The sequence below is a fragment of the Spermophilus citellus genome (assembly GCF_964194105.1).
Source record: "Spermophilus citellus genome assembly, chromosome: 18".
Taxonomy (NCBI): domain Eukaryota; kingdom Metazoa; phylum Chordata; class Mammalia; order Rodentia; family Sciuridae; genus Spermophilus; species Spermophilus citellus.
The window spans coordinates 63,986,374-64,009,753 of NC_138200.1; the positions used below are offsets into that span (position 1 = coordinate 63,986,374).

General features: G+C 47.4%; 1 protein-coding gene across 1 annotated transcript in view; it reads left to right on the top strand.

Annotated features, from left to right (window-relative positions):
* HSD17B2 (hydroxysteroid 17-beta dehydrogenase 2) overlaps positions 1-23,380 on the top strand; it is a gene marked incomplete at its 3' end in the record, with an annotated part of 66,619 nt that overhangs the window by 29,679 nt on the left and 13,560 nt on the right. The window contains exons 2-3 of the mRNA XM_081273733.1: positions 6,116-6,328; positions 11,374-11,559. Coding sequence (XP_081129859.1) covers positions 6,116-6,328; positions 11,374-11,559 — 399 coding nt within the window. The remainder of the gene's footprint in view (positions 1-6,115; positions 6,329-11,373; positions 11,560-23,380) is intronic.

Here is a 23,380-nt window from a genome sequence, read left to right on the forward strand (position 1 = left end):
CAGCAGAAGGAATCTCTTAGGAGTGCTACCAACAAGGGAGGTGGGGTGCCAAGCGTTTATTCTTCCTAATTTAGAAGTTGAGCCCTTTGGGGCCTAGGGGAAGTCTAAAGTGCACTAGTTTTATTTACCTGCCAGCTTATCGTACCTTGGCCATTTTATGGTGCACAGGCAATGTCAACATGAGGTGGTAATGGGTGGATTGCCCAAGCCTTATCCCAAGGGAGGGGAAAGGCCTTTCTCTACAGGCTTCCAACCAGATAAACAACTCTTGATCCAAGTGAACTTTGTAAGTGGGACAATGTATGTCACAGCCTCAGCTCAGGGCCCCAGGCAGGGCAGGTCACGTGGGGAGCCTTGCTCCCATCTGGGGGGGGTGCCACTGGGGCTCAGAGCCTCAGCTTGTGAGTCCCCGGTGGCATGGGCCTGCTTGATCAAGAGAAGCTGTTGCTTTGGATTTTGCAGGTGCAAATTCTCCTGCTTTTGAGTCTTGGTTCAAATTTTTACAAAGTAACCTTGTGTGGGCCAAATGGAACACATATTCAGACCATGTCCTCTTCCCGAAACACAGTAGGTCTTCAATTTCTGGCTGTCCCCCGCTAGAAGTGGACTTCACTATGAGAAGGAGTCTGGAGCCTCTGAAGCAGCAGGCCCCGTGAGGGGCTCTGCATGGGGCTGCTGTGGGTTGGAGATGTCACTGGCACAAGAGGGGCTCAAAGGAACTCTGGGACAGAGCCGTGTCCTTGGCTGATTCATTGCTGTGGTTCTGAGAGCTGTGACAATCTTCTGCAGGGAGAATCAAACTGAAACCCTTTTTGTTGTAGAAACTAGAAGTAGCCAATGAAAGTGCAGCATGGGTTAAAGAAAAAAAATTTACTCTTCGGTGAATAAATACCAAGTTTGCAATTGCTGTGTGCTGGGCATTATTCTAATTATTTTCATATATTGAATCATTTAATCCTAACAACTCTCTGAGCAGGTCCTCAGCAGGTCCTTTGCAGCACTCATCTTATAGATGAGGAAACAAATGCACAGAGAGGCCCTGTGACTTTCTGAAGGCACACAGCTGGTAAGTGGCAGAATTATTAGAACCTAAGTCTGCTGGCTCTAGAATGTGGGCTTTCACCATTTCTTCCAGGCCACATTTTAATGTAGAAATTTTTATCTAGCAATAAAAAAAATTAGGATTCTGAAGACTATGCAAAATATGTAAAACTGCTTTATATAGTATTAACTTAAAAATTAGCTGGCAAATTTTATGTGTGCTATAGTCCCGTTAAAGAACTACCTGTACGGGGAAAAAGACCTGAAAAAAAAAGGAGAAAATTATGAAGACTATGCAAGATTGTTGAGGACATGGACAATACCTCTTCCATTGGTCTTGTTGACCAAGAGGTTTCATTACTTATACGACGCGTCACAGACTAGATACCTTTCACAGATCTTTAATTCCTCTCCCTTCTTCTTTCTCTCTGGAAGGGCCCCCACTTTTGTCAATGAGCCCTCACATCCCTTCACCCATCCCTCTCGGTAGGTAGGGTGCGTGTGGCCTGAAGAAGTCCCCAACCTGCATTATTCACAGCCTGCTCCCTGGAAGACCTGACCGAGGAGTTCCCCAGCCTACACAGAGCACCCAGGTGGCAGGAGCACAAACACACTTAGAAACTGTACAATTGTGAACTCTTACATATTCAAGATGATTCACAATGTTTCCATTTTGCATATAATCAAGCCTTTATCAATACTTTAAAGATCAAGTGCGATTTCAGATTCACTCCAGTAGTGCACAGACCAGACTCTTAGACTCATGGCTTGCTCTAAGTTGATGGGTCTCCAGCCCGCTAGAGAGAGAATGGTCTCAAGGGGCACAGCTAAAACCAGCCTCAGCGGTTTTCTGCCCTCTCTTAGGAGAGGCATCTGACTCCACAAACATTAGTTGATTTGTTGAGCCCTTTATGCATCAGGTACTCTCAGCCTGGTGAAAAAGGACCTTCTCTCTTCTGAGGCACTCACCTTCCAGAGACCTCTAAAATGCTCATTCATTCAACACATGCTCTTACTGACCACCTACTGGGTCGTGAAGGATTTTAATATTTTCTCCCCCAGGTGTCTGATCCTAAGCCATGTCTGGGTCTAGACTACCTCTGCTGTGTCCTGGCCAAGAGATGGAACATTCTGTGCCTCAGTTTCCTCCTCTGGTCATAATAGCATTACTTGTCCCGAGGTGGCTGGAGTGTTCAGGGAGTGGGCCTCTGCCAGCAGGAAGTGCGTCAACCATTCTAGGAATGACTGTGCAGCTCCTGGGGCATCCTCTTCCCTCTCACATGGGCATCTCTGTCCTCAGGATTTCCAGAGTACATAAAGCTTATCTCAATAGAGAGGGGCTTTTGGCCACAGAGTTTCCCAAGGTCCCCTGACCCCCGCACAGCTTCAGGGTTGCCCCCCTCAGCACAGCCTGATCTCCAACCCTGCACATCAGAAGTGACTTGGGGTTAGAGTCAGCAGGCTGGTCACTCTACTGCTGACATGCCAGGCCTTGTGTGAAACCCTCTGTCTCTGTGACCTCCTCAGTTGACCTACGTGGGGAACGCTGTTAGAACCCCATTTTCCCACAGGAGGGGGAGACTCTGCAAGGTGCCATGTTGTCTCCCAAGGTGCAGAGGCAGCCAAGCAGTCTGATTTTTATCCAGGATGCTCAGCAGACCATCATGGGGAAAAACTCTCCATCTCCTAACATTGTCTATGCAAAGTCCTGAAAACCAGGAAGGATGACAGTTTTTTAAAAACAGACCTATAGAGTAATCACTCCAGAGATGTTGTTAGGCCCTTCACAGATATTAATGATACAGGTTCTATTATTAAACCTGTTTTGCGAATAAGGAAGCTCAGGCAGGGAGGTAGGACGGACAGCATCAGCAGGGATGTGGAGTCGGCTTGCACCCACACAGCTGAGCACAAGCAGATGGTCTCTCGTAAACTCTGGGTCCATTCATTCTCTTCCAGATCAAAACAAATCATGGGTAGTTAGGAGAAACTTTATGCCTGAGGATTACTGCAGGAGTCTGTGGGACTGGCCAGACTCGGACCCTGGGATCTGTAAAACATCTCAAGGATCAGGCAAAAGGAGTCTGCTTTCATAGGGAGGAATAAACAAGTCCAGAAGGAACTGGGCGCTGGGAGTCCAGATAACTGGAGCTGCAAGATCAGGAGGGGCTGTGGAAAAGGGGTGGCCTTCTGGCTCAGGCTGAAGGTGGGCCAGGACCTGGGGAGGAGGAGAGAATCCTGAGGTTAACAGATATTTAGCTGCAGTTGATCAGTGGGAACGAGCAGCTCAGCTAATCTCTTACTACCTGACAGAGGAGGAGTCTGGCAGCTCTGGTCTAGAACAAGGGCGTCTGAGTCTTATCTAAATCCCACAGGGAGAGGACAGCCCTTCATGGGAGCCCTTCCCAGAACTCGGGGGTGGAGGATTTCTTAACCCTCGCTGTTCTCGGGGATCAAAGGCCTTGAGTCACTTGAGTCTGCTCGGTTTGCATCTAGCACCTGCTCTGTGCCAGGCTCGCCCTAGGAACTTTCCTAAGACCTCAGACTCATGAAGATGGTCAAAGCACTGCCTTGGACACCACCTTCCAAGTCACTCTACACTCAGAGAAAATGGGGACAAGGTGAAAACAGCTGTTCCTGGCTCTTGTCCCTGCCACTTGGCTTCTTGCTTCCAGGTTCCTCTGGGTGACAGCCTGTGTCACTCCTTTTTGTCCATCGTGAATAAACCATTGTAGGCAAAGACCACATTCTGTTGATCCGTCCCTGGGTGACAGGCGTGGCTTACTTCCCTCTTCTGGGCTCTTGTGAAGAGCGTAGCCATGGGCACTGTGTACCTCTTGTGCTTCTCTTGGGTGTACCCTAGGAGTGGATCGCTGGGTCACCTGGGGCTCTGTGTTTAGCCTTCTGAGGAAATGCCAAGAGGCAAGTGTTAGAGTCTATAATAAGGAAAAAAGGTGGGGTTCAGGCAAGACACTGAAACTAATTTGAGAAAGAAGCGGGGGTTATAATCAGGGTGTGGGGTGTCTCTAAGCCTGCGTGTGATGGAGCTTACCTGAGGTTCACCCCAAGCTGGGTGCTGTCATGAGCCAGAAGACTACTGTCCTACTTCTGTGGATACCACGGGACGTGAGACTCTATTTGTAGCTTTGCCTGTTACCACGCTTCAGAAAAACGCAGCAAGGCCTCGTGTGGGTTCATGATGGAAAGGGTGGTCGCTGCCCAGCTGGCTTGTGAGACTCCTGTCCTCCTGGGCAGACTTAGTCTGCTGGTGCTGCTGTAACAGGACACCACCGGCTGGGTGATTTACAAAGAACAGGAGTTTCTTACAGTCCTGGAGGCTGGGAGTCCAAGGTCATGGATCTGGCATCTGGGGTCGAGTGGAGTCTTCTTGCTGCTTCCTCACATGACAGAAGGCAGGATGTGCTCTCTCTCCTCAAGGTCTTTGATCTGGGAACCTACTCCCATTCATGAGAGGAGGTGCCCTTGTGGCCTAATTAAGGTTTTCCACCTCTTACCACCACTACATAGACCTGAATCTTAGCAGGAACACATTCAAGCCACAGTTCCGCAGCGCTGAGTGAGGAAAGCTGGTCGCCCTGGCTCAGTCAGCCCTCATCCAGTGGGGGAGTTTCACAGGACACTGGTGAGCCCGGGGATCCCTGTGGGGGAGGGGCAGCCCTGGCATTGTGGGCGGGGGCACACAAGGAAAGGCACTGACCTCACCTGCGAGTGGGGTACCAAGGCCACATGAGAAGAAGAAAGGGCAGAGTTCATGCTTCTCTTCAAAGTTAAGCAGCAGATGACAGAAGCTGGGCCTGGGTGCAAGTGGACAGTTGGTGTACCTTTGTGGTTGGCCGCCTGAACGGGTGGAGGAGCCTGTCCGCGTGCAGAGGTCAGTAGGTGCTGCAGAGAGCTGGGCCCCGGCCAGCGTCTCTGTAATGCAGAACTGTTCTCTTGGTGCAGAGGGAACATGCTAGTTAGTGTCCCGAGATCACACACCACTTGAGGGGAACCAGGAGCCTCCATATGTCCAGCTGTGCCAATGATGCAGCAGAGGGTAAGGTGGGAAACAGAACAGAGTGTCAGGGGCCGTCCAACAAACACCTGGCTTCCCCAGAGGAGCGTGGACTGGCTGCAATCCTGGCTCTAAGCTACCTTCAGGTCAATTCATATCCTTTTGGGCAACAGGTATAGGGAGGATGCCTGACTATAGTCCCCAAGTACTGACAAGAGGGACCCCTCAAGGCTTGCAGGAAAGGTCACATGACATAGCCGATGTATGTAAACATTTTTCTCACTGTTACAACTGTAGAGACAAACTAATTGTTACATGTTTGTTATTCTGGGATAACTAATTGTTACCCTTTTCTTATGCTCAGGGATTTCATGTCCAAGCTCTCTTCAACTTTAGAATTTTAGATACCTGTACTTGTACTTGTGGGTGGGAGACATTTTTCCTATGGTCCACAATATCTTCCAAATGGGACTGGGTAAACTGCCATCTCTGCTTCTGAGAGAACTGACACATCTTCCCCTTATTGTGTTACCCTGTGTCCTCACAGAACAGTGTGCTTATGGCCTTCTGTCCGGGCTGCTCTCTCTCTCGGGCAGTGTCTGCAGATGTTAGGCAGGCTGGCCTCTCTCTCACGCCCTCCTCTGCCCTTGCAGGGCTGGCCAGTCTCCATTCTTATCAGCATGACCTTTGGAAAAAGGAATTACACAAGAAAAATAAGTACTTAGAGCAAAAATAGAAAATATTACAACATGCTGCTGGTTTTCTCTGTACTCTCTTCTTTGGCCACAGCCAATCCGACACCACCATCTCCCCAGTCTTGCTCATTGTCCCTATGCCCATCTACTCCTTCCACACCCAAGTCTATACCTCCCTTTCATTATATGGGGAAGTTGTCTGCCTTGCCTTTTCCACCCATTTCCCTGCTTAGCAAACTTCCCAGGATATCCCCTCTTCAGAGAGCCTGGCCGTCCCTGAACAGCACGTGAGGCTTTCCCTATTCCGTCATCTCTCCTGCCGCTTTGGTTTGTGCTCATGCTGTCTTGCTTTGGCCCTTTGCAGGTGGTGACTCTGGGTTCGGCCATGGTTTGGCCAAGCATCTGGACAAGCTGGGCTTCACGGTATTTGCCGGGGTTTTGGATGAAAAGGGCTCAGGAGCAGAGGAATTGCGAAGATCTTGCTCCAAGCGCCTCTCTGTGCTGCAGATGGATGTCACCAACCCACAGCAGATCAAAGATGCTCACAGCAAAGTCGTAGAAAAGGTGAAGGACAAAGGTATTGCCAAACTACCTGAGCCCTTGGTTGCCCGTGCCTGTCTCACCAACACCCAGCTCTCTTTCTGGACTCCGATGATCACATCACATCCTGTGTCCCACGCTGCCAGCTAACATCGCCTGAGAACATCTGCACTGAGCCCTATGGCATGCTGTGGCCAATGTAGACACCCGGATGTTAGGAATGACTCAGACACAGGCCCTGTCCTGGGGCACTTGAGTTCCTCTCAGTCACTCTCCGCTCTCCATCTCCTCCTCCTCAGGGCCAGCAGTATTAAATGCACCGGGCTCCCCAGCTTGCCAGAAGACACGGCACGGTCACAGGCCTCCGTTACCCTCTTTTCTCTCTCTTCATGGCAAGCTCTCTGCAGCCCGTCACTCTTGCTTTTTACTTCATGCCCAAGTGATAGTGAATTCTTGCATGCCTCTCTAACTGACCTGGCCAAGGTCATCGGTGTTGATCTGAAGTCCAACATCTGAACTCCTCTCTGGCACTTAGAGGAGGAGATCATGCTTTCCTCATCAACTCCCAGCTCTCTAATCACCCTTTCTGCTTCTCCTGGATGAGCGTCTTTCTCTTCTCCCCAGCAAATGCGAGTGCTTCCGAGGCTCCACCCCCAACTTCCTACTCACATTGTGACCACCTGTGGGGGGTTGAAACTACCAGTCTTGGGTCCAGGATGGAACACATAACCCACAGGACCTGCTGCAAAATGAAAATGGCGGGGGCGGGGTGGGGGTTCCCTTGTTTAAGAAATGATTGAGAATTTAAGATGGAGACAGCAGAGAATTAACCAAGGGTGGGCTCCTTCCGAATTCCCACCCTCTATGATATCATAGATCCCACAGTCCAGGTCTGCTCTGCCTGGATTCTCCCACCCTAAAATCCAGTCAAATCATCAGTGTCCTTTGGGGAGCACCTCAGCTGTCAGTGGTTTTAAGGGTCCCTGGGTGATGCCAGAGTTTGGTGAGGGTGGAGAAACACTGATGTATGCCACTGGCTTCCAGAGCTGTGTGGACAACTGGGCTCTTTTTCTCCACATCCAGATCTACACACGGAGAAAACTGTCCACCAGACATTTCCCATATATCTCAGGCTTCCACTTCAACTTGCCAAAAACGGACCTGGTTGTCTTTTTCCCTTGGTGCCAGTCTGCAAATCAATGTGCCGTCCCATGTTTCGCAGCTCAGATGCTGGTACTGCCACCTAATCAATCACTGAAGCCAGCAATCCAGGGGTCACTGTGACCTCCAGCTTTCCCTTGATCTTGCATCTTGTTGACTCCTTATCAGTTCCGCCTCCTTGACACTTATCATCCAGCTGCTTCCCACCATCTCCTAGAAGTGGCAGCCTATTGTAGGCCCCCACCATCTCCGCCTCAGTCCCCAGTGACCTCCCTGCAACCCGTCTTCCCTTCCCCACCACTTTCCAAAGGGAGAGTAATCTTCACCACATGTATGATCCTAAAAACCCTTCGAAATAAAGAGCCTCTGCGGGCTCAGTTCCTCCCACGAGCCAGGACTGGGGATGGACATTTGCCTTCTCAGTGGTTCACTGGTTGCTTCAGTTTCTTCCTATCTGTCACCAAACAGAACTGAAACACCATGATGAGGATTAAAAGGACTTTCAGGATAAGGGCCCCTGCCAAATCCTTAATCTGCAATACCTGCTTGTCTATGTAATAAATTCTGAAGTGTTTCCAGAACAGGATGTATAATTCCCACCTCTGCACACCCAGCTTCCTCCTGCTTGACTTGGCCCCTCACCTCCACTCCCTTTCCCTAAGACGGTTCATTGCCTTGGTTCAACAGCGTCGTCATGGCCGACTCTGTTCTTGTAGGAGACCAGTGCACACGTGACATCTCTTGCATGACCTTCCTGGTAACTCAACTCTCATTATTTGCTTCTTCTTCCAGACACTTCTTCGTTATATCTTGCTTGCACCTCTTGTACTGCACTATTGTTAAGTATCTGCCCATCTCCCACTCCCCACCACTGTGTTCCTGGAGAACAAGAACCACATATGTGCCAGGATTCTTTCAGTTACGAGTGATGTAACCTCATTCAAAATTGCTAAAGCGAAAAGAAAGATGGATGGAGTTGTAAGATGTATATGTTGCTTATATAATTGAAAAGGCTTGTTGATTTCAGGCATGGCTGAATCCAGTATCCATTTCTTAGTTCTGCTCTCTCCTCTGTTGGCTCCTGTTGGAGGTTTCCCATGGAGGCCGCTGGCACTTCCAGTTTACAACCCCTTTTCAGCAAGCATTCCTAAAATAAAGAGATAATGGCGACTGCCTTGGTTTGTACTCAAGGGATTAACTATTATACAGAGAACACTTAGAAGGGTCCCTGGCACAAGGCACAGGCTTAGTAAAAAGCTTGTATTTCTACTCACTCAACATTCAGAGCAGTAAATCCTAAGTAAACATCTAAAACCTGAAATGAAAAGAGAAAAACTAAGTTGTTGGTCACTAGGGATCAATTTTCAGCAGGTGTAGCCTTGGCAGTCATTTAGCAGAGAGGCAGGGTTCTTGGCCTGGAGTCTTGCTGTGGCAGGGGTTGGGCTCATCCCTTTCATGAGTCTGGCTCCATGGCTTCTTATCCAAGGTCAAGTTCAATTCAGAACCCTTTTGTGAGGCCCAGAAGGACAGTGCTGAGCACCTGGAGAATGGAAATCCCAGTGTCTAGGCAGGAAGGGGACTGGTTTCCATGGTGTGAGCACCGGCTATTTTGTGGCCTGCATCCCTCCTCTGGAACAGGATGGCCAGGACACCTTCTACTTGCTCTTCTTGGGGTCTTTCTAACTTCCATATCCCAAGTCAAAGAGGAACTGGAGCAGAGGGACAGGGTTTTACCATGACCAAGGATTTTATTTGTCAAAGAACCACTGGGGACCTGGAGACAGACCAGTAGGTGCTGTATTCCTACAAAGCATGTTATTGACTCGGTGTTAACAGACTGCTAATTGTTAACTAATATTAATTATGGTTAAGCTGTTATTAAGTTCCACAGGTATAGTGGGCTTAGTGGCCAGCTTAGAATTCTATAGCAGTTAACAGGTACCAAAACTCAGGTAGATAGAAGAAAACGTTCTGGTGCTGCTGTATATGTTATCCCTAAACCCCTAGCAATTGCAAATCTGTTCTCCACCTCTTTAACTTCGTTAAAGAAGGTTATCTAGGTCTGACATCCCGTTCTTGTGTGGCCTATGAGCTAAGAACGGCTTCTTCTTTTAATTTCAGCAATTAAAAGAAATCAGAAAAAGACACATGGAAATTATATAGTATTCAATGTCAATGACCATGTGCAAACTCTCACCGGAGCAGAGCCACTCTGGATCACGTGTCCTGTGGCTGCCCTTGCTTCTGTTGTAACAGCAGAGTTAGGGCAGCAGCGCCTGCAAAGATGAAATGTTTACTTTCCCAGCGTCTAGTCTAGGACATTATCAGGCTCTGTGTGGACTGGCTAGAGGTGTGCATCTGGCTGGGTAGGCTGAAACTAGCACTTGCTATGAAGGTGACATCCTCCCACTTGTCACCTAATAGCTGTTGAGCTCTTCCTATGTGCCAGGCACCCTCTCATTTAGTACTCACCATCACCATTGTGTGCAAATTCAGGTCAAACTGGTGTGCAAGAAATGCGATTTTATTTTCTATAACTCAATTTATGCTTAGAGCCATCTTTCTGCCATGTGGCAAAAACAGTATGGGCCCCTTGGAACTAGGTCTCATTCCCCTGAGGTAGTGTTGAAATGACTGGGGTTTTCAATTGGTCCCTGCTGAGAGATCCCTGCTACATGTAGTCCTCATGCAGTTTGGCTGGCACCACCTCCTTATTGCCATCAGACAGGCACCAGTAGGGCCAGTGCTGTCCTTCCTACCTGAGACCTGTTTGGCTCCTCATCATGGGTCCTCACCTCCTGGTGTTCCTCAGGATCATGGAGGGCAAGTTGTATCACAGATGCTGAGCTCAGCAACACTTCCTGATCCAATGTTTCTGATCCGGCGGGTCAGAGTGAAGTTCAAAAGTTTGCATTTCTAACAAGTTCTCAGTTGATGTTGCTGGGTGAGGACCACGCCTTGGGGACATCTCCCATCAGGCTCTATCAGATCTTAGCATCTCTGCTTCTCCCAGATCTTTACCTCTGTTCCTGTTCCCCTCACCTCCTTGGAAAAAACCAAAAGAAAAGAAAAAAAAAAACCCCAAAGAACCCCACGGGTGTTGTTATATTCCCTCTATCCTATCATTTAGAGAGTAGTTCCCAAGCTTCCTTGAACCTTGGGGGATTTTAGAAACTACTCATGTCTGGGTTCTGAGTCTTTCCCACCCCAGAGTTTCTGAACAATTGGGCTGGGATGAGTCCTGAGCACTGGGATCTACCAAAGCTCCACACAGGATTCTAATGTGCAGCGAGGGTTGAAAACCACTATTTGTGCAGTGGTTGTCCATGGGTGGTCCGGACTTGCAGCACCAGGGAACATGTTAGAGACAGCAGTCTGTGGGAACCTTCCTGGTGGTTCTGATACACGTCTGGGGGTTCAGGCTGGTGCAGGCAGAGTATAGGGCTCAAAACCCTAAAAGCGACCCATAATTATCCCAGGTCTTTGTTCTTCCCATCTAGTTTTTTTCTGTTTCCCTGAACTAGGGAATCGTTACCAGATCAAGGATGAGAGAAGACTGGCTCTTATTTCATCCTACATTGTTGCAAAGACATCCTACTGTCTTCACCCACTCCTTCCAGGGGGAAATGGCAGAAGCTCTTGAACTTCAAAGCCGGGCAAAGATATTCTTACCCTCTGCTTGTGCCCCTTCCCATATTTGAAACATAGCCAGTTTCCTGGGTGCAGGCAAGGACTTTGAGGCAAAAGGAAAGACCCACAAAGCACCCCTCCCCTTTTTGATATTTCACAGATTGATTCTGCACACAGCACCCCATGGTGGGTGGTTTTGGTTACTCGTGGAGACTGTTTGTCCTTTGACATGTGGGTCTCCAGAGCTCTCCTGTCCTGCCCCTCCTCACAGCTGCTCCTTTCTGCCCCCAGGACTGTGGGCGGTGATCAACAATGCTGGGATCCTTGGCTTCCCTATAGACGGGGAGCTCATTCCCATGGCCGACTACAAATCCTGCATGGCCGTGAACTTCTTCGGAGCCGTAGAAGTCACCAAGACGTTTTTGCCTCTTCTCAGGAAATCCAAGGGGAGGCTGGTGAATATCAGCAGCATGGGAGGTGAGTCAGCCTCGTCACCCATGGTCATGGGTGCCTGTTGCAAGCAGGGCAGACATGGACAGGGCTGGGTCAGGATTAGTCAGTTTGAATATCCCCAGCTGATCTTAACAACAATGAGACCTTTCACTCCTTTCAAATCCTTTCATGCACAAACTCTTATCCACTTTTTAATTCATCTATTCATTACTGGGGATTTTAGATTTCTTAAGTATCTTCATGTTGCAATAACCAAGGCTTTCCTGGATTGGGACAGGAAATCCCACATCACAGGTGACACCGGTGTGGCAGGAAGCCTGTGTCCAACCCTCTGTGCACTCAGCATGCTGCTGCTGCTCTCTGCAAGCTGGGAGTAAATCCTTCCCTCTGTTGGTCCTGTTGGTGCCCCCATGTTGCCCACCATTGTTGAACCCAGGTTCATTGGTGTCATGCAGACGGGCACAGCTGTGTCAGGATGTGACATTTGATGACTTTCTCAGTTATTCAAAGGCTTCGTCATCTCCCTTTCCATAAACAACTCCCGTGCCTGACATGTCATAGGCTTCCTTCTAGAACAGACATTTTCAAATGGTCTTTCAGATCCTTCCTCAGCTTGGGGGAGTGCCCACAAGCTCTCTCCAGTGACGGGGTGGGTGAGAGGGAAGTCACGGGGTTGCGCTGTGGAACTCCAGCACCCTGCCTGCAACCCTGCCTGTGTCCAACTTGTGTAATTTCTTTTGTTTGGTTTGGGAGGAGTGGACCTGTGTTTTGCAATATGAACAAAGGTTCTAGAAGAATTTCTTTTTTTGTAGGGCATTTGTATTTCTGAGACAATCATCGCTGTCCGTCACATTCTGCTTCCTGTCTCCTAACTCAGTCACTTCCTTGAATCTCACTGTGGTGTGTGTCTTTGGTCGGTGTCATTGGTTGGCCTGAGGCAGAAGAAGGGAGATGGGGAGAGAAGGAAAGATGGGGAGTGGGCGAGAGAGACAGATTACAGGGGGGTTAGGAGCAACCAGTGTTATATTTTAACTTGTATGACCACTCCTAAATTTTTCCAATTTCTGTTACTTGGAGGAAGCAAATGAATTCTGAGGGGACCCCCCCCCCCCCACCACCACCACCACGACCTAGCAGCATTTTACCCTTGACTTTGTTGTGAACTTGGCCTTGATGTGTTTTACCTCTGTGGAAGCGTCACCTCTCGCAGCTCCCTGGTACGGTCTGGTACTTCTGGCAAAGTCTCAAGTACACCTTGCCTCACTCATTTAACAAATATTTACTGAAATGATTGATCATGGCCTTCTTGGCACATTAACTAGGATGTTTTTCCCTTTTCTCTCCACCTTGTTCCCCACTTTGAGTGGCTCACTCATTTGAAAGGTTTCATGTTGGTTATCTCCAACATGCAGGATCGGTGCCATGGGCCCAGCGTCTGGTAGCACCAGCTCAATTAATAAAGAAAGAAATGCAAACGTGTGAGTGAGCAGGAAATGGAAGATGGGTGAGTGAAGGGCTTGCAGGACAGAGGTCGCCCTTTTGGGTGTCTCCAGCGTGGCTTGAACACTCTTTTCAAGCCAGAAATTCTTTCTCTGATTTCTTGTATCCCTTTCAAATAGTAACCTTGAGTGTTAAAATAAATCACACATCTCACATCTATTCCCACTCCCGGGTTATGCAAACTCTTGACACCTGACCTCACTATTCCATTTCTTGGGGATCAGCACCAAGCCAACATGGCTGAAGCCGGTCCTGCTCTCAGGCTGTGGAGCCTGCGGTCCAGGCTTCCTCCAGTTTTTCATGGTTCAGAGCTGGGAGCCTTTTTGTTTTGTTCCTCCTTGTGTGTCCCTGAAGTGTATGAAGTCTTCCTTCATCGTGTCCGGCTTTGAAACCCTGCCCCAGAGAAGCTCTAGAAATGATCATATTGATAGGACTTAGAAATCACCCAACATACCAGGAGATCAGATGTGGAGGATTGTGTACCCGCAGGGCAGGGAGCTCGTGAGCAGACAGAAACACAGCTCTTAAAATTGTTGCTAACACTTGGGCTCTGTGTTAGTCTGCCAGGGCTTCCAGGAGAAAATATAGGTATGTTAGCAACGGATGTTTCTTTTCTCGCAGTTCTGGAAGCTGAAGTCCAAGATCAGCGTTTCTCCTGCAGTCTCTCTTGTGGATGGCCACCTCCTCATGTAGACAGTCTGTGTGTTTCCATCCCAGGGGTCTCTTCCTCTCCTTGCAAGGATGCTAGCCCTACTGAACTGTGGTCCTATTTAACCTTAATCACCTCTAGAAAGGTCCTATCTCCAAATACAGTCACACTCCAAGACACTAAGGGCTAGGGTTCAACATTTGAATTTTTCTAGGAGGAAGTGGAGTCCCAGTGCAGTCCCTAACACCCTCATGGATGAGGAACACAAGGGAGACTCCTAGCACTTTCTGGAGAGGTTTTACACCATGTTGAATTAACACTCAGCTCTTTATTGCACCCCCAAAGGCAAAGCCCAAATAAAATAAGATTTTATTTTAAAGACTCTGTGGAAAGAGGGAATAGAGGTTAAATCCCATAGCTCACAACACATCTTGGTGCAAATGCCCTGTGGTCTTCAGTTGCTGGCCACCTCCCCTTGGGTCACCTCCCCTTCCCCATGCTTCCAAATCTTGATGGTCCCTTTCCTTTTCCTCTTTCCAGCTCTTTCTCTACCCCCTCCCAATGCCCAGAATATTCACCCACCTACTCTGAGCCGCTCAGTAAATAAAACCCCCCACAGGCTCTGCCTTCCTCAGGAGGCAAGAGTGTGCACAGGAGGAGAAAGGACCCTTGTTACAAGTGGTGTTTGCCGGCCAGAGTTCAGTTGCCTGCCGTATTCACTTCCTGTCTGCATCTCAGGAGCAAATGGAATGGAGGCCATCCACGTGGACGTCCCACCCCCCTCCTTTCTTCATCCCTGCTCCCCCTCCTGCTTTCCTTCCTTCTCTTACCTGCTAGCCCTTCCCTCTCTGGGCCCCTCCCTCTACCCAGGGCCCCAGTCCAGGGATGAGTCCTTATCAATTTCTCAATCGCTTCCTCTCTGTCAGGGTTGGGCCCCTTGGGGGGGCAGGGTGCTCCACTCCACCTCCTAATCGGGTGACACTCCCAGAACTCTCCTCCCAGAACTCCCAGAGCCTTTCTAAGCTCCCATTTTCTCCCCACGAAGTGGAGGAAACCAGAGTGCTGACCACACAGAGGTGTTCCGAGGCTTAAATAAAATAATCCACCTGAAGTTCTTAGCGTGGTTCCTCATGTGAGGGGTGGACAACCCCAACAGGCCACCACTTCCGGATGGGGCCGTGCCTGCTCTAGGAGACTTTTCCCTGTAATAATATAGTCATTGTCCCTCCCACACCAGGATTATGCTCTTTAACCCCCATCCTGGTAAGGCAGTTGGATAATCTTCCTGTTCCTGAGGCCTAGGAGCTTTTTCTGCCTGTTTTCCTCTTGGGAAATTACCGAGTAGCCACTCCTACACATTTGCATGCTGAGCTTCAATGAGAAGGCAAATGCTTCTGAAGGGACTCAGGCCACAGGGATTTTGAGTTGGTCCTGATTTGCATTGTGCTCTGCTGAATCAGCTGGGTGACCTGGGGCAGCCCCTCTGTGTTGTCTTGACTCTATTTTATCATCTTTTAAGTGGGTGTGATATAACACCTGGGAGCATTTTTCAAGGGCGCTAGGGCATCTCGGGCATCTGGGGCAGTGTTTCTCAACCTGTGTGCTCTTGACATTTTGGGGAGAGGATAATTCTTTCTGTGGGGGGTTGTCCTATAGTGGGGGTGGTGTTTGGCAGTGTCCATGTCCTTCACCCACTAGATCCTAGTACCACTTTCCACCCCCATTGTGACAAATCTTCAGCTGTTGTCACATGACCCCTGGGGTGGGGGGTAAAATTCACCCCAGCTGAGAACCTATGGTCTCAGCTGTTGGTTTAAATGCATTGCAGGCTCTGAAGGCTGAACACAGCCAGTGAAATATTGAAAGTACCCATCTCAGTCTGTTGGTGTTATAACACAGAACCTCAGCTAGGTACTTTATATAAACAGTCATTTTGGTGGCTGAAAGGTCCAAACATCATGGGGCCAGTGTTTGGCAAGGGGCATCCTTGGCTGCCTCACAACATGGCGGAGAAGCAGAAAGGGAAATGGCCATGGGCTTAAGGGGCATGTGTGCAAGAGTGGTCCATGATGGCAAAACTTGTTCTATAGCAACCCATACTTGGAGGGACTAAGCCAGTCCCAAAGACCCAATCTTCTTCTGTGGGGTAGCACCAGCCCATTCATGAGGATGGACCCCCATGCTTAAGAGCCATAGTGGAGTAGGAATGACACGTGGCATTTTTGGTTGAAAGGTGACTCCAGCAAGCCATTGAGATGATAATGATTATGTTAAGATGTGCATTCAATTGGATATTAGACCCCTGCTGTCCTCCTGGGCCTGAGAGTTCCCACTGGTTGGGGAAGTTCGGTAGGAGGGATTTCCGGAGGAGGGATTTCCGGAGGAGGGATTTCCGGTTGGTGTGGTGTGGCCCAGGAGAAGGCTGTGTGCGCGTGCTGTTCGCGGAAATTTTGGAAAAAAAGTTTGTTCCTGCTTGAGTAGCTCGTGATTTTGTGCCCAGCCAGACTGCGGCACCCAAAGTTTCCTAACTGCCTTTCACTAGTCCCGGCTCTTCAGTTTTCACCACTTCAACACCCACACACTGGGGACCAAGCTTCTAGCACATGCACCTCTGGGGGACAAATCACATCCCATCGTATCTCCACCCTATGAAAGGGACCTCTCAGTTGTAGTAATCATTGCCCACCATCTCGAGCTGATTGAAATCACCTTATGCCAAACGAAGCAGCCTTAGATATCCTTACAAGACCATATATATCCTTACAAGACCATATATTCAAGGGATACCGTAGAGTTCAAGGTTTAATCTAACTCAGCCTAAGGTTGACCATGCGGTCATTCCTAGACTTCTTTCCAGCTTGCTGCCTCAAGAGAATCTTTTGGAAAATCAGTCAGCTGGACTCCAACTGCTTCCTGACTGAGCACGCCAAGACTGAGGCTTACCTCCCCGACACTGTCCAGGGCTGTCGGGGCAGTGGACAGTGGGTAGAGCAAGGCTGAGTGGCGCTTCCATGCTGTCCACGGTGGGATGCGTTAGGTGTTTACATGTCTAAAGTCGCGCACTTCTAACACCTGCAGGATGCAGAGATTGATTTTTCATGTCGGAACTCTTCTAGCCCAGATTCAAATAGCGGGAAGGTGATGGAGTCAGGGTGTGAAACTGGGTGTCTCTGTTTTGTCCCAAGTTGTACGTCCTTCCCGCTTTTCCAGGCCACCAAAGAAGACCCTATCAGACAAGCAGGGGCATAAAAAAAAAAAAAAACAACAAAAACCAAAAAAACATCCCTAACTCTGTTGTATTTAAATGATGATTGGGAAGGGTTGGCGGCTTAGGGCTATCTCCTACATCAGTGCTTCTCAAACATACAAATGTTTGAGGGACTCACCTGTCAAAATGTAGAATCTGACCGAGTTGTTCTGGGAGGAGCCCAAGACTCTGCATTTCTGTGCTGGTGTCTGAGTGATGTTAATGCTACTCATCTGTGGGTCACTATTTTAAGTTTTAGCTGCATGAGAATCACCAAGAGGGCTTCTACAAACACAATGTCTGGAATTGAAAGCCACAGTAAACTAACGTGCCCACTAAGATGGCTATACGCAACAAAACAGAAAACAATACAGTGAGGACGTGCAGAAACTGGAACACTCAAACTCTGCAGGTGCAGCTGCTGTGGAAAGCATCTGACAGATCTTCAGTAAGGTAGACAGAAGGACCGTGTGGCCCATCAATGCAACCCCTAGGTGTATACCCAAGAGAACAGAAAACAGATGAACAGGAAGGGCTCTGCAGAGCAGCATTACTCATAATAGCCAAGGGTAAAACAACCCGCACATCCAGTGAATCATTGGATAAATAAAACATGGTGTACCCATGCAGTGGAATATTATTCAGCCTCAAAAAGAAGTGAAATACTGATTCATGCTATGGTATGGATGGACCTTAAAAAACATGATGCTGAGTGAAAGAAACCACATACAAGGCCACCTACTGTATGATTCCCTTTATATGAAATATCCAGAGCAGGCACACCCATAGAGACAGAAAGCAGAATTGGTGTTTCCCAGTGCAGTGACTGTTTAGTAGGTAGTAATAAGTATCTGGTTTCCTTTGGAGGTGGTGAAAATATTCTTGATGGATAGAGGTGATGGCTGCACAATTCTGAATGTATCAAATGCCACTAATTTGCATACTGAATTGTATACCTGAGAATTAAAGTGGTGAATTTTACCACAATAAAAGTTTCTGGGCCCCAAGAATTTCTGACTCAACGGTTTAGAGTGGGACCTGAGGGTTTCCTATCGATTCCTAGATACTGCTGCTGCAAGAGGCTCTCACTCACACTTTGAGTGACAAGGTCCTAACTTTGTGATACTCAGCAGCTCGTCAAAGTCCCAGAGACTGTCATATTATAAGGAAACCACCAGATGCAATTTTAAGTTTCTGCTCCTTGAGTCTAATAGAAATTCGCAGACCTGCCTCTCCTTAGGTTATGGAACTGGTTTGTATTCTTCAGCTTGGAAAAGTGCCATGCAGAGCAAACTTTGTTGCCTTGAGTTGTCTACTTGACTTTGAAGGAGGCAGAAGCTGCTTGAAAGCCCTTATGGTGTTCTCCTGAGCACCACGGGCTCAGCACCTCAATTCCCTTTCTTGATGGATACAGCCTGGGGCTGAAGGGCCTGCTGTGTTAGTTGGGTATTGACTTGCAAAGCCCTTTCTCTTAGCTTCCTGTTGTAAAAAGAGGGATCACTATGGAGGTGCTGCTTATTGTGGGTCTGTGGAGTTTCTGAGGTCCTGTGAAGTCTCAGCTGACATCAAGACCTTCGGCTGGTAGAACTTCAGGGAACATGGCTAACTTTGGCTTGTGCTACACCAAGGGAACCAAAGACTGGCTTGGAATCCATTCTTGGGGAAAGAGAGAGCATCTCAAGTCTTTTGTAAGTTCCTAAATGGTAACTTCAGGTGCCACAATGTAAAGGAAGGACAATGACCACTCATGTGGTCAACAAAGTGAATTCTGGATTTATTCACTCTCCAGGCAGGGAACACGGGGTCAAGGAACTAATTCACTGAGTGCTCCTAGAGGCAGAAAAGGTGAGGGGGATGACATTAGTGGTCGCACAGGGAGTCAGGACAGCAGGTCTGCCAACTAGGTCTCGGAAGGGCTGTAGGCGGCTGGTTAAAACAAGTCCTGCTGCTGACAGATGAATTTGTCTGCTGGGGCTGCCATTATGAGACACCTTAGGTTGAGTGGCTGCAACAACAACAGAAAACTGCTTTCTCACAGTTTTGAAGGCTGGAAGCCATGGATCAAGGTGTGGGTTTCTGGTGAGAATACCCTTCCTGGTTTGTAAATGACTGTTTTCTCTCTGTGTCCTCACGTGGTCTTTCCTTGGTGTGTGTGTGTGTGTGTGTGTGTGTGTGTGTGTGTGCGCGCAAGGAGGCAGGGAAGGAGGATGGAGAGAAAGGAGTGTACACACACACACACACACACACTCTCACACACACACTAAAATGAGGCATGCCTGTGTTCTGTCTTCCAGGTCTCATTCCAGAACTTAGGGAGGGGTCTTGACCCCTATTTAATAGGTAGGGAGATAAAAGACCAGGGAAATTCATTGTCACACAGCTAGAGAGAGAGAGAGAGAGAGAGAGAGAGAGAGAGAGAGAGAGAGCGCAAGCGCGTGAATATCTCTGGTTCTTAAAAGGACACTAACCTATCCGATTAGCCCCCCATCCTGATCTCATTGAACCTTCATGACTCCCTTAGAGGCCCCATCTTTGAATACAGCTACACTAGGGCGAATGCAGCTACACCAGGGCGAATGCAGCTACACCAGGGCGAATGCAGCTACACCAGGGCGAATGCAGCTACACCAGGGCGAATGCAGCTACACCAGGGCGAATGCAGCTACACTAGGGCTAGGGCTTCAACATATGAATTTGGGGGAATGCAAGCCTTCGATTCATAATAAGGGGTATTCTGTTCACCAATAGTGGGTCTCTCAAAGTGCTTCAGTAACGCAAGATGAGCCGGTTCTGCTGCTCTGCTGAATGACATTGTGCCTTTTGTTAATCCTATCGTATGCTTGAAATTCTGTTCGGGGGTAGATCCCATATTCCCACAGTTAAGTAGAAATTAAAATGAAACAAGTCTATTTTGGTGCCAATACCAGCTGCTTTTGTTACTATAGCTCTGTAGTATACTTTAAGGCCTGGTATTGTGATGCCTCCTGCTTTACTTTTCTTGCTAAGGGTTGCTTTAGCTATTCTGGGTCTCTTATTTTTCCAAATAAATTTCATGACTGCTTTTTCTATTTTTATGAATAATGCCATTGGGATTTTAATAGGAATTGCATTAAATCTGTATAATGCTTTTGGGAGTATGGCCATTTTGACAATATTAATTCTGCCTATCCAGGAGCATGGGAGACATTTCCATCTTCTGAGGTTTTCTTCAATTTCTTTCATTAGTGTTCTGTAGTTTTTATTGTAGAGATCTTTCACCTCTTTTGTTAGGTCAATTCCCAGGTTTCTTTATTTGTGGATGGAGTAGTTTTCCTAATTTGTCTTTCAGTGGATTCATTGCTGATGTATAAGAATGAGTTTGATTTATGGGTGTTGATTTTATATCCTGCTACTTTGCTGAATTCGTTTATTAGTTCTAGAAGCTTTCTGGTGGAATATTTTTGATCGTTAGATAAACAATTATGTCATCAGCAAGTAGTGATAGTTTGAGTTCTTCTTTACCTATTTGATTCCCTTTAATTTCTTTCTTTTGTCTAATTGCTCTGGCTAGAGTTTCAAGCATGATGTTGAATAGAAGTGATAAAAGAGGACATCCTTGTATTGTTCCAGTTTTAGGTGGGAAGGCTTTCAATTTTTCTCCATTTAGAATGATGCTGGCCTTGGGTTTAGCATATATAGCTTTTACAATGTTGAGGTATGTTCCTACTATCCCTAGTTTTTCTGGTGTTTTGAACATGAAGGTGTGCTGTATTTTGTCACATGCTTTTCCTGTATCTATTGAGATGATCATGATTCTTGTTTTTAAGTCTATTAACATGATGAATTATGTTTATTGATTTCTGTATGTTGAACAAACCCTGCATCCCTGGGATGAATCCCACTTGATCATGGTGCACTATCTTTTTAATATGTTTTTGTATGAGATTTGCCATAATTTTATTGGGAATTTTTTGCATCTATGTTCATCAGGGATATTGGTCTGAAGTTTTCTTTCCTTGATGTGTCTTTGTCTGGTTTTTATATTAGGGTGACATTAGCCTCATAGAATGAGTTTGGAAGGATTTCCTCCCTTTCTACTTCATGGAATACTTTGAGGAGTTAATTCGTTTTTGAAAGTCTTGTAGAACTTGGCTGAAAATCCATCTGGTCCTGGGCTGTTGAGGCTGGTACACTTGTGTTCGTTTCATCTTACACCATCAGGGATCTTTGGCATCAAAGATAGCACCCATGAACTTGGGTCTGTGGGGTTGGACCCTACAATAGGCCATTTTTGTGATTAAGAGGTCTAATGGCAATTTCACAGGGTTCAATATAGTACAATAGATAAATAGGTCTTGAATGTTTGGTCCAAAACGTGCTTTTTTTAGATGACGCTGTGGGATGTAACGTACTCTCATCATTCTCCACATGTCAGACTCACTGTCCCTCTTGTGCTGATGTAACTGAATACCTGAGACTAGATGATTCATAATGAACAGAAACTCATTGGCTTGTGGTTCCACAGGCTGGAAAGTCTAAGACTGAGGGGCTGGCATCCAGTAAGTGCCTTCTTTGGCAGGAGGTAAAAGGGCAAAAGAAGGAGAGAGAGGGAGGGAGTAGAGGGGGGTTACACACTTTCTTCTGTGACAAACCCCTCCCTACATGATGGCTCAGTATCCTGGCCCAGTCGGCTCTCATCAGGCCCCAAGTCTCCCAACACTGTTGAACCGAGGACTAAATTTCCAGCACATGCTTTTGGGGGGACACATTCAAACTAGCACTCTCCTCATCAACAAGGTGGAACATCACCAGGAAAGCTCACGTTCAGAAATATGTGACCAAAACCCTAATGTGGTACTTTAAGTTGTGGAGTTCAAAAGAATCACTTGGACTGGGTTTCAGGGTTTTAAATGCAGATGGTGACTCAGGTTGAGGTGGGTCTTAACCACCCACACAGGATGTGATCCCAGAGACGCTGGAGCAAGGGTGCCTGTCCTGCTAAGAAACCCTGGGCACACAGAGCCTGGGCTGTCAAGGTTCGATTGTGAGGAACAGAGTAGCACGAACAATGGGAAGCCCTGACATGGGGCCCACTTTCTGCCAGGCACTCTTCTGACCTATTAATTTATTGAAACTTCACGACAACCCTCTGATGCCTGTATCATCATTATTCTTAATTTGCAGATTAAATGGCAGAGTCACGTAAACAACAAAGCCACTTTCCTGAGAACAGGTGGCTAATGCCAGAGCTGTGATTTGAACCCAGGCAGTGTTGGCTCTAGAATCCAGATCTGCTTGCCTGCCTCCTGGCTGGGCAACCTCTGTCACCTGTAAATTCACCAAGCAGTGAAAACACAGATCAATCCCCTAGACTGTGGTTACTACACAATTCAATAATAATGTAATGTCTTTGGTTTCTCTTGCCAATAATAGAAGGAAGTGATTAGATTTTCTGATGCAAAGATTTTGTAAACTAAAAATCACCTAAATAAAAGTCAGATGGTTATCTGTGTGGCCAGAAGGGAACCAGTTTAATGAGAGCCTTTTGATGCCAGATGTTCTATTTAAATTACATCAGTTAAGCCTTGGGGCTCTTCATTTGCAAGTGACAGGATCAAATCTCAAATTAGCTTAAACCAAAACTGGAAGAAGAAGTTACTAGCTTACCGTTTGGCTGAGACCAGGCTTCCGGAGGAAGTCGTCACAATTTCCCCCACCTCTGACCCCTCGTCCCTTGTTTTCTCAGCTTACCTTCTCCCGTAGCAAAAGCAGCCCCCTAAGAACCAGTCTTCCTCCAAAGATGGTGTGATAATGTACTGAAGAAGCCAGGAAAAAATATTCCAATCATCTTTTCTCCATCATACATATCAGTTCTTCCCAAAGGACCGTGGCTCACTGTGGGTCATGTGCCCACCCCAAGCTGAGGTAGGATAGAAGAGATCAGAAAGTACAGGTAGAAAAGAGACACAGGAAGGACAAGGAAATACATTTTTTTTCATAAGTTCTACATACTTTTCTAGGCATCTCACTTCCTATGCCAGTCTCTCTCCCAGACCTATCAGTCTCAAATTCCTGGTCAATCTGTAAATCTCCATGGAAACTGTTAATGAACCTCCCAACAAGTAGATTAAGCAAAGAGAAACATAGAATTGCCAGCATTATCTGTTGATCAGGTAATGAAGACCACACCAACCTAGGATCCTGAAATTGATCAGACAATATAAACCATCTTGAGATCGCCAGGCTGATATCATACCCTTCCCATACCCACCTCTCACAAAGTGTCCTTCAAAAGAAAAGCCAGGACCCCCAAAGTGTGTCTGCTCCTCTTGAGATGGCCCACATTCTTTCTTGAAAGTGTACTTACTTTCCTAAATAAACTTCTATGTCTCTATTTGGCTCATGCTGAAATTCTTTTCTATCATATGAGCCAAGGAGTCCACTGCTCCAGAGTCAAGTTCCCCCTTCCT